General features: G+C 42.2%; 1 protein-coding gene across 7 annotated transcripts in view; it reads right to left on the bottom strand.

The window, feature by feature from the left end:
- Positions 1–13991, bottom strand: part of dpysl3 (dihydropyrimidinase like 3) — a 44349-nt gene extending 30358 nt beyond the window's left edge. For 4 of the 7 annotated variants that reach the window (XM_055941973.1, XM_055941975.1, XM_055941974.1 and 1 more), the window contains exon 1: positions 6834–7031. In XM_055941973.1, the coding sequence (XP_055797948.1) occupies positions 6834–6881 (48 nt within the window). In that variant the 5' untranslated portion in view covers positions 6882–7031. Of the gene's footprint in view, positions 1–6833; positions 7032–13622 lie in introns of those variants that run through there. The other 3 variants (XM_055941977.1, XM_055941979.1, XM_055941972.1) reach the window with 2 other exon arrangements.
- Between the last annotated feature and the right edge of the window lie 1311 nt (positions 13992–15302).

The raw sequence follows: 15302 nt of genomic DNA, 5'->3' as shown, positions 1-15302 counted from the left end.
TAAAACAGAAATGGCTTATTTACAAAAGTCTTCAGGCCCTGCACCATGAGATTTGAAATTGAGCTCAGGTGCATCCAGTTTCCATTGATCATCCTTGAAGTGTTTCTACAACTTGATTGGTCAACCTGTGGTAAATTCAATTGATTGGACATGATTTGGAAAGGCACACACCTGTCTATATAAGGTCCTACAGTTGACAGTGCTCTCCTTGTTCGGGCGGCATTCGGCGGTCGACGACACCGGCCTTCTAGCCACCGCCGATCCACTTTTCATTTTCCATTTGTTCTGTCTTTGTCTTACACACCTGGCTTCACTCAACCAATTACTTGTTTATTATTTAACACTCTGTTCCCCATGTTTTGTTTGTGAGTGATTGTTCATTGTACTTCGGTCCGTTTTTTGTGGTCTCGCTATGTTGCCTTGTATTATTGTATTTTTGAGTAAAGTACGTTGATTACTCATATCTGCAGTCCTGCGCCTGGCTCTCTACACCAGCTACACACAGGACCATTACACCCGGACTATTTGCATTGTGTGCCCCCCCCCACCACAACCCCTCCATTTATGCTGCTGCTACTCTGTTTATCATATATGCATAGTCCCTTTAACTATACATTAATGTACATACTACCTCAATTGGGCCGACCAACCAGTGCTCCCGCACAGTGGCTAACCGGGCTATCTGCATTGTGTCCCACCCACCACCCGCCAACCCCTCTTTTACGCTACTGCTACTCTCTGTTCATCATATATGCATAGCCACTTTAACCATATCTACATGTACATACTACCTCAATCAGCCTGACTAACCGGTGTCTGTATGTAGCCTCACTAAAAGTAAAGCCTGTCTTTTTACTGTTGTTTTATTTCTTTACCGACCTATTGTTCACCTAATACCTTTTTTGCACTATTGGTAAGAGCCTGTAAGTAAGCATTTCACTGTAAGGTTTACTGTTGTATTCAGCGCACGTGACAAATAAACTATGATTTGATTTTAGTAGATAGAACACATGGTTCAAGACAAAATAGCCGAATTAATAAAAAAACATTCTAATCAACAATTATATTATTTTAAATTACTGTAACTCTGCAACTCGTCCAACTGTTGATTTTGTTCACAACTGCCACCAGTTTGACGCCAAAACCTTGACAACAAATACCTGTTGACATAGTAAAATAAATGAACGTAAATAACATAAATAATAATGCAGAAACCCTCATATCAAACATCAATGGTTTTCACTAAGTTGATGATTGAATTTAGGATCATGTTTAACAGATTTGCCATTCTATTTAGAATGTTTAAATCATCTTAATTAATTATTTCCTATATTTTCCATGTGATAATGCCACATGTGATAGGGCCAGAGATAATTACAGAGACGTGTGATAATCTAAAGTTCCCAAAAAAGGCCACAAGATGTCTTGTGATAGATTACATAAAATCCTTGAATTCTGATAGTTTACTGGTAAACTTAGAAAGTTTCCAGTAATATACCCTCCCTTTGCAACCCTAGGCCTGTCATCACCAATCACACGCAGGATCAGTATTGTTGGCTGTCATCAAATCTGATTAACTTCCTCGTACTCTACTGCTTAACTAACACTAGCAGACACTGCACACACTCCAAAATAGTATACAGATATATTACTTTATTACTTCTCAATAATACCTCATCATTCAAGATCCTGCTGTAATCATACCCAAGTGTTTTTTTGTATTGGACCCTTTAGCAAAACCTCTGTTTCACAAACAGATGTAAGATCTTAATATGAGCCAGTTTGCTACAGCAGGAAAATAATCCTACAGCATTACTAGCAATTCTAATGTGGATTATAATTCATCTGAAATTTCCAAAAATGGCAAATACAAATTTAAGAAGCCTTTTTAAACCTCAAATACAGTACAAGTTTAGAATGTCCTGCATTGCAGGAAAGTTCGCCTGCAACAGGGTGATCAAATTAAGTTCCTACATCTGTACACTTAGCTCAGTCCTGGCCACTCACAGCAGTAGGCGCCAAGCAATATGCATCATGTCAGATTTAACCAGCTAGGCTTCTGCCCACAATCTAAATTTGTCCGTGAATTAAAAGAGCAGAATAAATTCCTCGATAAATGAAAAAAAGCAAATAGTTGTGGAGGTCATTTTTATAAGAGTTGTGATTTTGTGACTATTCAGAGGAGTTTGACTGAAGGCACTGTTATTATCATAGAGCAGTGGTCTCCGCTTAGTAAACAATGGTATATCCAAAGTAATCCAGTGATTTCACTGGGCTCGGTATGGAAAGCCGACTCTCAGATGCATACATCTGGAGGAACCTTGCTAAAAAGAATGAGGGAAGAGAAAGACAGAGTCCTCTATGTTTTTGTTACAACGTAAATATAACAGAACTTAAAAGAGTAAAATTATATGGCAATCTGCAGTTTGATTTCTGTTGCAACACACGCATGCATGGACACACAAATCAAAAATGTGACTTTGGCTTAGCATTCCCCAAATGTTCTGTGGTTAAATGCTTTGACAGAATCCAGTAGTTGCAGTAGTGTTGATATGAGACCAGCCACAATCCTTGAGGTGTGACTGCACACCATTGGTCCATGCTGGTGGATTTGCAGATGGGTCATGACATGGATTGTAAAATATTGTTCACGGTTAAACTCACTCATAAACAAGTCAAACCGTCCCATCGGTGCAACCACAAGACATGCAAAGCTTAAGGATAGGGATGGAACCAGCTGAAATGAATAACCTTTAAATATATATTCTTACTGTATCATTAAAGTACTACTAAAATCCCATTCCATGGAAATGGTCATGGAAACCCCAAATCACACCCAATAGCCTATACAGTATACACTCTTAGGAAGAAAACAAAAAGTGCTATCTAGCACCTAAAATAGATATTCGGTTGTCCCCATAGGAGAACCCTTTTTGGTTCCAGGTGGATCCCTTTTGAGTTCCATGTAGAACCCTTTCCACAGAGGGTTCTTCATGGAACCCAAAAGGTTTTTACCTGGAACCAAAAAGGGTTCTCCTATGGGGACAGGTGGAGGAAGCCGTTTGGAGAAAATTAAAAGTATCACTACTTTTAACCAGGGCCCATGTTACTAAATAGGGAATAGCGTGTGATTTGGGACACTGGCTCTATGTAGAGCCCTTCGACAGCACTGGCGTGGCACACAGACTGATACTGGGTGGTGGGGAGATTTGTTGTTGCCATGTTACAGATCACAGGATTTGGTTTATAGTTTTAAGCTTATACAAAATGAAACAATTTAAGGGTTAAGAGTTTGAGACATGTTTGTGATAAAATCTCCTCACAAGGTCAGAAAGGCCTACAGTAACAGTGATTTGCTGCAATTTGACATTGGAAATAACAAAATAAGTCCTTGTGTTACAAGATTTGACTGTCGATGGAACTTAAAAATTAATACAACTGGAGATCTTCCTACCGGAAACTCTCTCTTTCACTATTATAAAAGCCAGAAAATACTAAAGATAGTCTAAAGGAAGTACTGCATGCCGTATTGTGAAGGTTTGTGGAGGTTTTTTCCCACACAGAGCAAATTGATAAGAGCACACATTATAGTAACAGAAGCATTTGCAACAGGCAGTTCTTAATGACATCTGTAGAGAGTTTGACTGGGAACAGGGCCTCTGTGTGTTGTTGCTAACAGAGAAAACATAGCAGATAAAACACACCGAGCCAAGACGATATTCCAGAGGAGTCTATTAACTGTGAGACCCTTATGTGTGAGGCGGGAGGGCGGGCAGGCTGAGACCAATGGAAGGGGAAAGTCATCCTGCCGCATGGGAGCCAGGGGCCTCTGCTGTTGCCTAGTGACAAAAATATTTACTATTCACTCAAAAGCACATTACATTTTTTTTCTGTGGAAAAGTCAAAACAATAGGCTGTATCAATCTAAATAAGTTGCCTAGCCGCCACATCATAGAGGCCAGTCTCAAGCAGTGGAATCTTGTGATAGGCCAAAGCGGCACCGTTTCCAAGGCAGCCCAACACTCAAATCTGGTTCTGATTGGGCCTGACCGCAATCTCCATCCAGGGTGGTAAAATGGCCTCATGTCAGAGGCTAGAGGCAGGGAGACAAGGGTAACCGAGGTGGTATTTTCTACTTCTCAATAGTATGCTGGTGGCCATGGAGAGTGGATGGCAATAGCTGGATGGTCACAGCATGATGTTTTACAGTTAGGAAGGTCTGAAACGTAGGAAATAAAGTGGAGAATTGGGAGCATAAACAGTGTGCGGGCCTTTCTATTCTTTACAGGTATTCTTTACTAGCCCAGCACCTAAGTTTTTAAGGAAGTGTGTATGACCACACACTTTGCTTGCAATTAGGCCCACTTTGAAGACAGTGCAGGGATGGTGAAGCCCTGTTTTGTGGTGCCATTGGGGGGAAAAGGTTTCTTTCCTGGGTAAAGCCTGTCAGTCATGCCCACATATGCAGGTTCCAGCTGGAAGGGATGAATGATGACATGCACGGCACTACAGTAGGATACTGTGAGAACATGGAAAAAGCATAACCACACCTAGAAATCTGACATGGCCTTAATGCTCTCCTGCTCCCAGACAAACATAGGGAAACAGCTGGGATATAGGGGTAGAAATAAATTAGGAAAATCATTCCCAATAAATACATTTCTCAGATTGTCAGGCTATAGCCTACACACAAAAAGATGCTGGGTTAAAAAACAAACAATTTGGGTTATTTGGTAACCGAACACACGCTGGGTTAAACACACGCTGGGTTGAACACACGCTGGGTTGTTTTGACCCAGTCAGTTGGGTTGTTGGGATTACTCAAACATGGGTTAATTTAACCATCAGTTGGGAATTTTTACTCCCATTCTGCGATGACCTAGCAGTAGGGTATTTTCAAGAGGCGTGGCTTATTAGGGGCATGGCTTTCAGCTAGATCTTGTTGGCCACCCGTGAGAGTAAATGTCATTCTTGTTCATCACATTAAGTTTACATACTGAAAATTCTAATTTTGCTTCATTCTTCTATAATATTAAGATAATTTATTACATATTAAAATGAGGTATACCACCTTATTGTATCCCAACATTAGGCTTTTAGGGAACGTGTACACTTCTGTGAGCCTCACTAAAGCTACTAAAGTGTCAATGTCCGACCTTAACATGCGATAACTATACAACACAATAGATTAACAGGAATGACATTTACTCTCATGGGTGGCTAAAAAGATCTATCTTAAATTCACCCCTCCAGTCTTCTGATCTGTCCCACTGGATCATACAGTATCTCAACAACCCAGCAGTTTTTAAAGAAAAACAACCCAACTAAGTGACCCAATGAAAAAAAATGCCTGCAACCCAGTTGGATCAACCAAACAACCCAGCATTTGTGTACATGCAATTACACTGTAATAAACTGTCTATTAACTTGTCTAAAGGATATTAGATTCTCCATTATGTCAAGTTGCACAGTAGGGTAGAGTAGGCCTACAAGAAGGCTAATATGTAGAATTGATGATGAAGCATAAAATAGTGCTCCTCAGGGCCATTACCCTGAGAGGTCCCTAGACTGAGCAGCAGGTGTATTCCCTGTACAGGCCAAACATGTTCAAAGCCTCCACAAAAAATAAAATGTGTACAAAAATATTTACACACACAACTTTCGCTAAAACATTCTAGTGCGTCGCTGATATTCTATGAGAAAACCCTTGCGGGCCAGCCTGCCTCCACCCCCAATCCGTCAGTGATATCAGACGAGACAAAGGGCGTCTCTCCTGGAATATAACACCACGGTGAGCCGCAACAATGAACACGCAGCCATTTCAAACAGACCCTAAAACTGTGCTGCAGCAGCAGCAGCAATCATCCCCGCCAACACGTTGCTTGCCCCGATTTTAACTCAAAACCCGTAAGGCAAAGCACCGCACTGGCGAATTCTATTACATTGCGTTCTAGTAATGCTGAATTCGAAATGCTCTATTTTACGGACGGGCTATAACATCTGATCATACACATAGGCGTGGGAGATTTTTTTCTCTCTCCCTGCATCACCAGTCCAGACGCTCAGATAGCCTATATCTGGCCAAATACATCTTTATTTGACAGAATGGGAGTGTACAACAGGGGTTTATTATGGTACATAATTCAACCAGAGGATGTTGAATATGGAAAACAAATAGGCCATATATCTCCTCGATTCACACAGCTTAAACTGATGTATTGCTTTGTATTCGTTTTTTTCTTATAATAGGAGGCTGACTTTCCATCATGTGTGGCCCTGTAGGCTACAAAAACGAATCCAAAACGCGATAATGTTGTTTATTATTTATAAAAAGGATGTGCATGTCATCTACATCATTTCATCCATCTTTCCCCAAGCATTCAAGATGCCACATTCAAGATACCAACATATTAAGTTATAACTACATTATAACAGCCCAGTGTGAAGACTATTTCATTGATTTATTATATATATATCTTTCAAATGAGCCACATGCACTGCGCACGGGTATCATGCCATCCTCAACAAAGAAGATGCAAGTTACCTTTAAGAAAACGCCTCGTTCTGTCTCTCCGACTGTCACTATGGTAGCCAATCATGCCACCTTCATTCGGCACGACTGTATTTGTTTCTATGTTCAATTGACTATCATAATGGAAAGGAAAATATCCCACACTGATGAAAAAGGCCTGTATGCATGAATTCATTGCTATTGACACATTCTTGAATAGCGGTAACATAAAATAGGAATTAGCCAAGACAAAAGCAATGCACTGATTTTTGACAGTCAGACATGCAAGTTTCTAAAGGCAGATATTAATATTTCTACTTACTGTGATCTTTGGAATATTCTTTTTGCCTTGATAAGAATGCCCAGACATAATTGCGACTGGTCGAAAACTGATTCCACCTCTGAACAAAGCTTTGAAATATTCCCCTCTGGGTGTTTCTGCGGCTACTGGCTGGATGGGAAAATTAGGGAATGGTCGCCTCCCTCTGTGCAATGTAAAGTGCTTCGAAGTGAGCTAGAGCGTATACTCTGATCCACCGACGGACTCCTCCCTCAATAGTCTCATTGGTAGGCTACAGCTGCAACGCTCAAATCCTCCCACAGGAGGACGTTCAACAGCAGGTGTAGGCGACTACAACAGTGTACAGAATTGCACTGTACAGAATTGCACTGAAATAGAAACAGTGTCATGACTGCAACATTTGTTATTGGATATTGGATTTATAGCCGGCTTAACAGAAATGGTAGCAGAAGGTGAATATTGAACATTTATTGCACACATATCCAGATGATGCTGTGTAACATTTTGCTAATTCTTATTTACAATTACGGCCAAACCCTAACCAGGACGACGCTGGGCCAATTGTGCGCTGCCCCAATCATGGCCAGTTGTGATTCGAACCAGGGTCTGTATGTAGTGATATCTCTAGCACTGAGATGCAGTGGCTTAGACCGCTGCGCCACTCGGGAGCCCCATATTAGTTGGCTTCTTTGCAGCAGTCTTGTGTAGACTCACTGATGTGTTCAACATGCTACACATGCAACGCTATTAGATCCCAACAGCATAGGCCCTACACATCATAAGAACAAGTGCGACCGTGGATAGCCAATGGGCAGAGGAGTAGAAGGTAGGCTACCACGTGGTAGACTAGGCCTATATACTGTGGAGCGGACAAGAGGGGCGTGGCCCTGACAGAAACAATGCAGCTGCAGCAGAAACTGAGGAGCTAGAGGAGGATGTTAGTGTAGGGATGGAACAGGTCCGGTCCGCTTCACCTGTGTAGGCTAGTCCTAGTTCTAAGATCCGCTTGTGACAAACCCAAAGTTTTTTTCTAGTAGGTTGATATTTTTACTGTAATGCAATACTGAGTGTACAAAGCATTAAGAGCACGTTCCTAATATTGAGTTGAATCCCTAACCCCCCTCCCCACCCTCAGAAGAGCCTCAATTAATCGGAGTAAAGGTGTCAAAAGCATTCAACAGGGATGCTGGCCCATGTTGACACCAATGCTTCCCGCAGTTGTGTCAAGTTGGCTGGGTGGTGGACCATTCTTAATACACACGAGAAACTGTTGAGCGTGAAAAACCCAGCAGTGTTGCAGTTCTTGACACAAACCGGTACGCCTGGCACCTATTACCAAACCCCGTTCAAAGGCTCTTAACTATTTTGTCTTGCCCATTCAGTCTCTGAATGGCATACATGCACAATCCATGTCTCAATTGTCTGAAGGCTTAAAAATCCTTATTTAATCTGTCTCCTCCTTTCATCTACACCGATTGAAGTGCATTTAATTAACAAGTGACATCAATAAGGGATTATAGCTTTCACCTGAATTCACCTGGTCATTCTATGTCATGGAAAGAGCAGGTGTTCTGAATGTTTTGTTCACTCAGTGTATGTCCAGGGACCTTATTTTCCAGCTAGAATCCAGTTGAAAGGCTCAAATAGGCCTACCATTCCTGTTGTTTTACTGGGACTGGTCTAGCCTTCAGACACAATACAAATCATTATTTATACATAATAGAATACTTCCTGAGTGTATCCACAATCCACCATTCAAGGATAATGTATTGTAGCCTCAATGCCTGACTTGGCTATTGTGTTTCTTCAGTATCATGTGATAACTAGGAAGCATGATTAGCATTTCCCTTTTTATAATGGCTGCAAAATATTGATATACAGTATTTCCGGGAGAGCTGAAATCTATATCCATGATATGATGATGGTAATTATTAGACTGGTCTGCCTGGTATTATTATGAACAAAGTGGGTGGAGCCTGTCCCTGTCCCCGCCCTGCCATGAGTCTCTATTGTCTGGGTCTCAGCAGAGCAGGCCTCCCTCCCCTCCCATACCACTCCTCTAACCCCCCGCCCCCTCCAGCCCCCTCCCTAATGCACCCATAATGACGTTCTCTAATTATTAAACAACATTGTGTGTGTGTGTGTGATTATGTGTGTGTGTGTGTGATTATGGTGTATGTAAGTACCAATTGTATGTAAGTACCAATTGTTTATCATGGGTTTAAAAGGGTTTACGAGAGATGCTGTACATCTCTTTAGTAAATGGCTGTACAATATAAACAAGAAAACATTAGTGGAGGAAGTAATTTAGTGAGGAATGATAAGGGGATTCCTAACAGCACACTGCTCACATGTACATGAAGCTGGGTATCATGTACAAGAAGCTGGGTATCATGTACAGGAAGCTGGGTATAATATACAGGAAGCTGGGTATCATGTACAAGAAGCTGGGTATCATGTGCAGGAAGATGGGTATCATGTACACGAAGCTGGGTATCATTTAGAGGAAGCTGGGTATCATGTACAAGAACTCATTATTATGTTCCTGTACATGAACCAGCAAGATGGCACCGACAGACATGGCAGCTCTGCTTCTAGCTCCTAAGCAACATTGCAGTATTTTTTTGTGTGTGTGTTATTTCTTACACTATTAGCCCAGAACGTATTTTGTGTCATTACATACAGCCGGAAATAACGTATTTAAACAAAATATAAATATATATATATAGCATTTCACTACACCCGTAATAACATCTGCTAAATATGTGTATGTGACCAATACAATTTTATTTGATGTACAGGCCAGACACAGATGGATCTGACAGACAGCTTACAAAGGGGATTAACCCCCCTACCCCCCGGGCCAAGCCCCTACCCCCCAGGCCAAGCCCCTACCCCATTACCACCAAACAGGAATTGCATGGATGCAGTGTGGAGAGAAAGTCCTTGCCAGCTGGGGCGTACCCAGCTGAGCAGAGGACAAAGAGAGAGAGACCCTCCCCTGTTCTGGCCACCTCCCTGAATCTAAGGCAGGGTAGAGCAGGGCTACTGCTTGTTTCTATGGAGAAGTACATACCGTATCACTGAGGCACAACCTTAGCGGTGTTGGTGTTGCTGCACAAATCAGTGTTTTTAATGGAGTAGAGAGAGGGGATACATTCCCAGTGTGCTGATGTAAAGCTGAGGCGTGTCACAGGAGACTGCTGAAAAACATCAACTTGAATGAAGATGGGAGCACGTGGTTTTAAATTCTGAAATAGGCTATCTTCATAAGTATTGTATTGTGAGGCTTCATAACCTGGCCTCGTGTTAGGGATTGATTCAACTAGTGACCTGCAGTGTTGGTCATTATACCCTGATGAATACAGCTCGTCTGTCCAAACGTTGGTTATTACATTATTGCATCTGAGCTCCTAGAGTGTCAGGCTCTCCTTTTCTTTTTCAACGGCATGATTATAACCTTATCATCAAACACTAACTACACACAGTGCTGATAGAAGTGCACATTTGTGTGAAACAGAACTTGCATTAGCTAGATGTTTCAGCCAGAGTTATGTTTGGCATTAGCTTGCATAAGAGGACACAACAGAGGGATGCTCCCAGGCTTAATTGGGCTGACATTAGGTGTCAGTCTGATATGTCACCACCACAAGATTGGGGCAACACAGACAGAACACAACAACAAACTCCTTCCATGTTTCGCTGAGTCAGATCAGGGCTGCAGCACTGCAGTTCCACAGCTGTCCACATGAGAGCTATAGTAAAAAAAAAAAAAAAACTTTATTTAACTAGGCAAGTCAGTTAAGAACAAATTCTTATTTTCAATGACGGCCTAGGAACAGTGGGTTCGCTGCCTTGTTCAGGGGCAAAACGACAGAGTTTTACCTTGTCAGCTGGGTATTCCATCTTGCAACCTTTCGGTTACTAGTCCAACGCTCTAACCACTAGGCTACCTGCCGCCCCAGCTACATCAGCCCATGATGTCACACCACAGGTTCCTCACTGTGATTCCTGGATGGAAATGTCCCCTTTATTTATTACGCATCAAGAGACAATCTGCTCTCACAGCACAAACTGACAGAGAGCGAGGACTCTTCACTGCGGTGAATCTTTGTAGCGTGGAGTGTAGTGACCTCTTTTTTGCTTGGTCTGTCTCTTTACTTGTGTACCTTCCAGACTGTGCTTAGTTTGGTTGTGTATCTGGGAATGACTGGGACAGCTATGACTAAACAGTAATCATCCTCACTCAACCGAATGGACTTTCTCATCTCTGAGACGGAGGGATTACAGTATAGCAGGGCAGGACACAGTGTCTCTGTCCCAAACAGTAATCATCCTCACTCAACCGAATGGACTTTCTCATCTCTGAGACGGAGGGATTACAGTATAGCAGGGCAGGAGACAGTGTCTCTGTCCCAAACAGTAATCATCCTCACTCAACCGAATGGACTTTGTCAGCTCTGAGACGGAGGGATTACAGTATAGCAGGGCAGGAGACAGTGTCTCTGTCCCAAACAGTAATCATCCTCACTCAAACGAATGGACTTTCTCATCTCTGAGACGGAGGGATTACAGTATAGCAGGGCAGGAGACAGTGTCTCTGTCCCAAACAGTAATCATCCTCACTCAACCTAATGGACTTTGTCATCTCTGAGACGGAGGGATTACAGTATAGCAGGGCAGGAGACAGTGTCTCTGTTCCAAACAGTAATCATCCTCACTCAACCTAATGGACTTTCTCATCTCTGAGACGGAGGGATTACAGTATAGCAGGGCAGGAGACAGTGTCTCTGTTCCAAACAGTAATCATCCTCACTCAACCTAATGGACTTTCTCATCTCTGAGACGGAGGGATTACAGTATAGCAGGGCAGGAGACAGTGTCTCTGTTCCAAACAGTAATCATCCTCACTCAACCTAATGGACTTTCTCATCTCTGAGACGGAGGGATTACAGTATAGCAGGGCAGGACACAGTGTCTCTGTCCCAAATGGTACCTTATTCCCTTTGTAGGGCACTACTTTTTGAGCCCTAAAGGCTCTGGTCAAAATCTGTGCACTACAAAGGGGATGGCCCCTGGTCAAAAGTAGTGTACTACAGTGGGAATAGGAGGCCATTTGGAATACACACAGTGAATCATCGCTTTGTTGCCCACAAGATTAGCTGAGGTCAGTTCCAAATTGAGACATTCAGAAGCTATATATGACAGAACCCACAAACCTCAATTCAACCATGGTTTAAAGGACAAGTCAAATCAAATCAAATTGTATTTGTCACATGCACCGAATACAACAGGTTTAGACCTTACAGTGAAATGCTTACTTACAAACCCTTAACCAACAATGCTTTAAGAAGTTTTAAGAAAAAAAAGTGTTAAGTAAAAAATAGATAATAAAAGTTACAAATAATTAAACAGCAGCAGTAAAATAACAATAGCGAGGCTAAATACAGGGGGCACCAGTACAGATTTAATGTGCGGGGGCACCGGTTAGTTGAGGTAATATGTACATGTAGGTAGAGTTAAAGTGACTATACATATATAATAAACAGAGAGTAGCAGTCGCGTAAAAAAGGGGTCTGGGTAGCCCTTTGATTAGCTGTTCAGGAGTCTTATGGCTTGAGGAAGAAGCTGTTAGGAAGCCTTTTGGTCCTAGACTTGGCGCTCCAGTACCGTTTGCCCTGCGGTAGCAGAAAGAACAGTCCATGGCTAGGGTGGCTGGAGTCTTTGACAATTTGTAGGGTCATAAACAGTATTATTCAGAGACAGGATGGATTCAATCATAACTCACATCACCAGATGGAATGTCTCTCAACTATAAATTCATAATAAATGTTGGATTCACATCAACCAAAAATAAAACTTTAAGAATAAGATTAAATCAAACTATTTAAAATACATTATTTGATTTAGATCTATTTACAAAATATATACATATGTTGCCAAATGTATCAGAGCCACAGTCCAATCTAATCAAAAGCAATCAAATGTATACTGCAGCCTGCATCAAAATGCAGCATTCATAGCCTTTCTTTGTCATTCAGATACCTCTGCATCCCAAACCAGTTTCATTGGTCGAAAAGGGGATTTTATTCCTGAAAGTTTTTGTATATATTTGTTGTTTTATAAAGTACAGGTGGATACTGTATAAGTTCCACTTTTTAATAACTTTCCACAAGCCTTTTGAGAGGCAACACACACACACACACACACACACACACACACACACACACACAGTACAACAGTACAACATTACCATCATGCAACTTATGGATGAGAAATGGAAGATTGTTTACATGAAGTGATGTACAGTTTAAGCTAACTTCATTTAACTGGATGACAACAAATCATTTAAGAAAGATTATTAGACAGGCAATTGATAGTGAAGCCCTAACAAGAGGGAGGAACATTTGATTGAATATTTTGAAATTAATTGGATTGCCTATTGTGCTGTATTGAGGTGTTTAGGGTGTCAGGCTGCAGCTCCACCTGATCAACTCGGACTCTTGCTTACATAATTCATGGATGCACTTACCATGTAGTTGGCATAAACCCAAGCCTCTCTGGAAGGCAAGTTTCTCAAGGACCCCTTTAATATGTACAGACTAACATTTGTCAATTTGTAGTTGCCATGACACACTTTCACCTGTATGCCCCTCTGAATATAGGTTGTGAGAGTCTTTTCTGAGTGCCAACTGTGCATGTTTTGTGGTAATATTCTATTCAGATCACCATTATTAAAACTGTCAGGTACTGTGAGGTGCAGTTGATTACTGCAGACATCTGTAGCATGCACGCAAGAGGAGAATTTACCTTCTCATCGCCTAGATTTTGTAGGACTTCCTTGCCTCTGGTAGTTTTTATCTCTATGCCAGAATATTTCTTGTCGTACCAGGTGACACTTTCTTTACATGGAGAGCTCTGATTTATAGGGCTCCTCGCCTCCTGCGCGGTCTCCCGTTTAGCAGTCCTAGGGGTTCGGTTCCCCCTCTGACCGACACTCAGAGCATCAAAATCAATTGTTTTTCTCTCGTATGCTCCCTCGACGTTGCAGAACATACCTCCGTATTTTTGCCGGGGTACCTGATCGGCCGTTCCGGGAATGGCGAGATACACCGGTAAATCATCGTTCTCCTCCTTGTTCCAATTCCGTTTACGCTCTGCCATAGTGATAGTAATGAGAGGAAAGAGGGCGAAAGTAGTCCTGCAACTGTTCTAGTGTGTAGCTGCGCCGTGCAAGGCAGAGGAAGTAAGCTTGAGTTTCCAGAACAGAGGTGGCAGTGCTGCCCTGGGTCCGATAACAACAAAGTGATACCTACGCAGCATAAGCCCTTTTTACGCAATCTAGGTGTTCAGTCACACATTTCAGAGTTTCATCATTACACAGCATAAAATGTCATTGTTAAACATGGCTTAACACAAATGCGCCGACCATCTTGAATGTTTCAATGATTAAAAAACTGCACCTGAAATGAAGGTGTTAGAGGCTAACTGTCATATCATCTGAATAGGCCTAAAACGTATTATTGTTTTGTAAGGGTGTAGCCTAAGATAAACAAATGTATACATGTAAACTTATTCAGGGTTGTTGCTCTCTATGCACGTGTTTCGGCCACGCCCATCTTCAGCGCTGTCCTTTCAGTGACACACATGTTATGAAAGTACCTGTGGTTGTCCTAGTCGACAGGGGCGAAAACTTTTTTTTAAATCACATTCTTTTTTCGAGGGGGGGGGGTTGCCTGTTTTGCACGTTATTTTGGTATTAATACATGTCACATAACAGTTTGCAAACAATGTAAAATATATACATTGCTCAAAAAAATAAAGGGAACACTTAAACAACACAATGTAACTCCAAGTCAATCACACTTCTGTGAAATCAAACTGTCCACTTAGGAAGCAACACTGATTGACAATACATTTCACATGCTGTTGTGCAAATGGAATAGACAACAGGTGGAAATTATAGGCAATTAGCAAGACACCCCCAATAAAGGAGTGGTTCTGCAGGTGGTGACCACAGACCACTTCTCAGTTCCTATGCTTCCTGGCTGATGTTTTGGTCACTTTTGAATGCTGGCGGTGCTTTCACTCTAGTGGTAGCATGAGACGGAGTCTACAACCCACACAAGTGGCTCAGGTAGAGCAGTTCATCCAGGATGGCACATCAATGCGAGCTGTGGCAAGAAGGTTTGCTGTGTCTGTCAGCGTAGTGTCCAGAGCATGGAGGCGCTACCAGGAGACAGACCAGTACATCAGGAGACGTGGAGGAGGCCGTAGGAGGGCAACAACCCAGCAGCAGGACCGCTACCTCCGCCTTTGTGCAAGGAGGAGCACAGCCAGAGCCCTGCAAAATGACCTCCAGCAGGCCACAAATGTGCATGTGTCTGCTCAAACGGTCACTGGGGTCTTGTCACTGGGGTCTTACAGGAGCTCGGACTCTTTGTCCAGGGTGTTAAGAGCTTCAGCTGAAAGATGATGCAGGTGTCATTA

This window comes from Salvelinus fontinalis, chromosome 13 (assembly GCF_029448725.1).
Source record: "Salvelinus fontinalis isolate EN_2023a chromosome 13, ASM2944872v1, whole genome shotgun sequence".
Classification (NCBI taxonomy): Eukaryota; Metazoa; Chordata; class Actinopteri; order Salmoniformes; family Salmonidae; genus Salvelinus; species Salvelinus fontinalis.
This window is presented reverse-complemented; position numbering and strand designations above follow the sequence as displayed.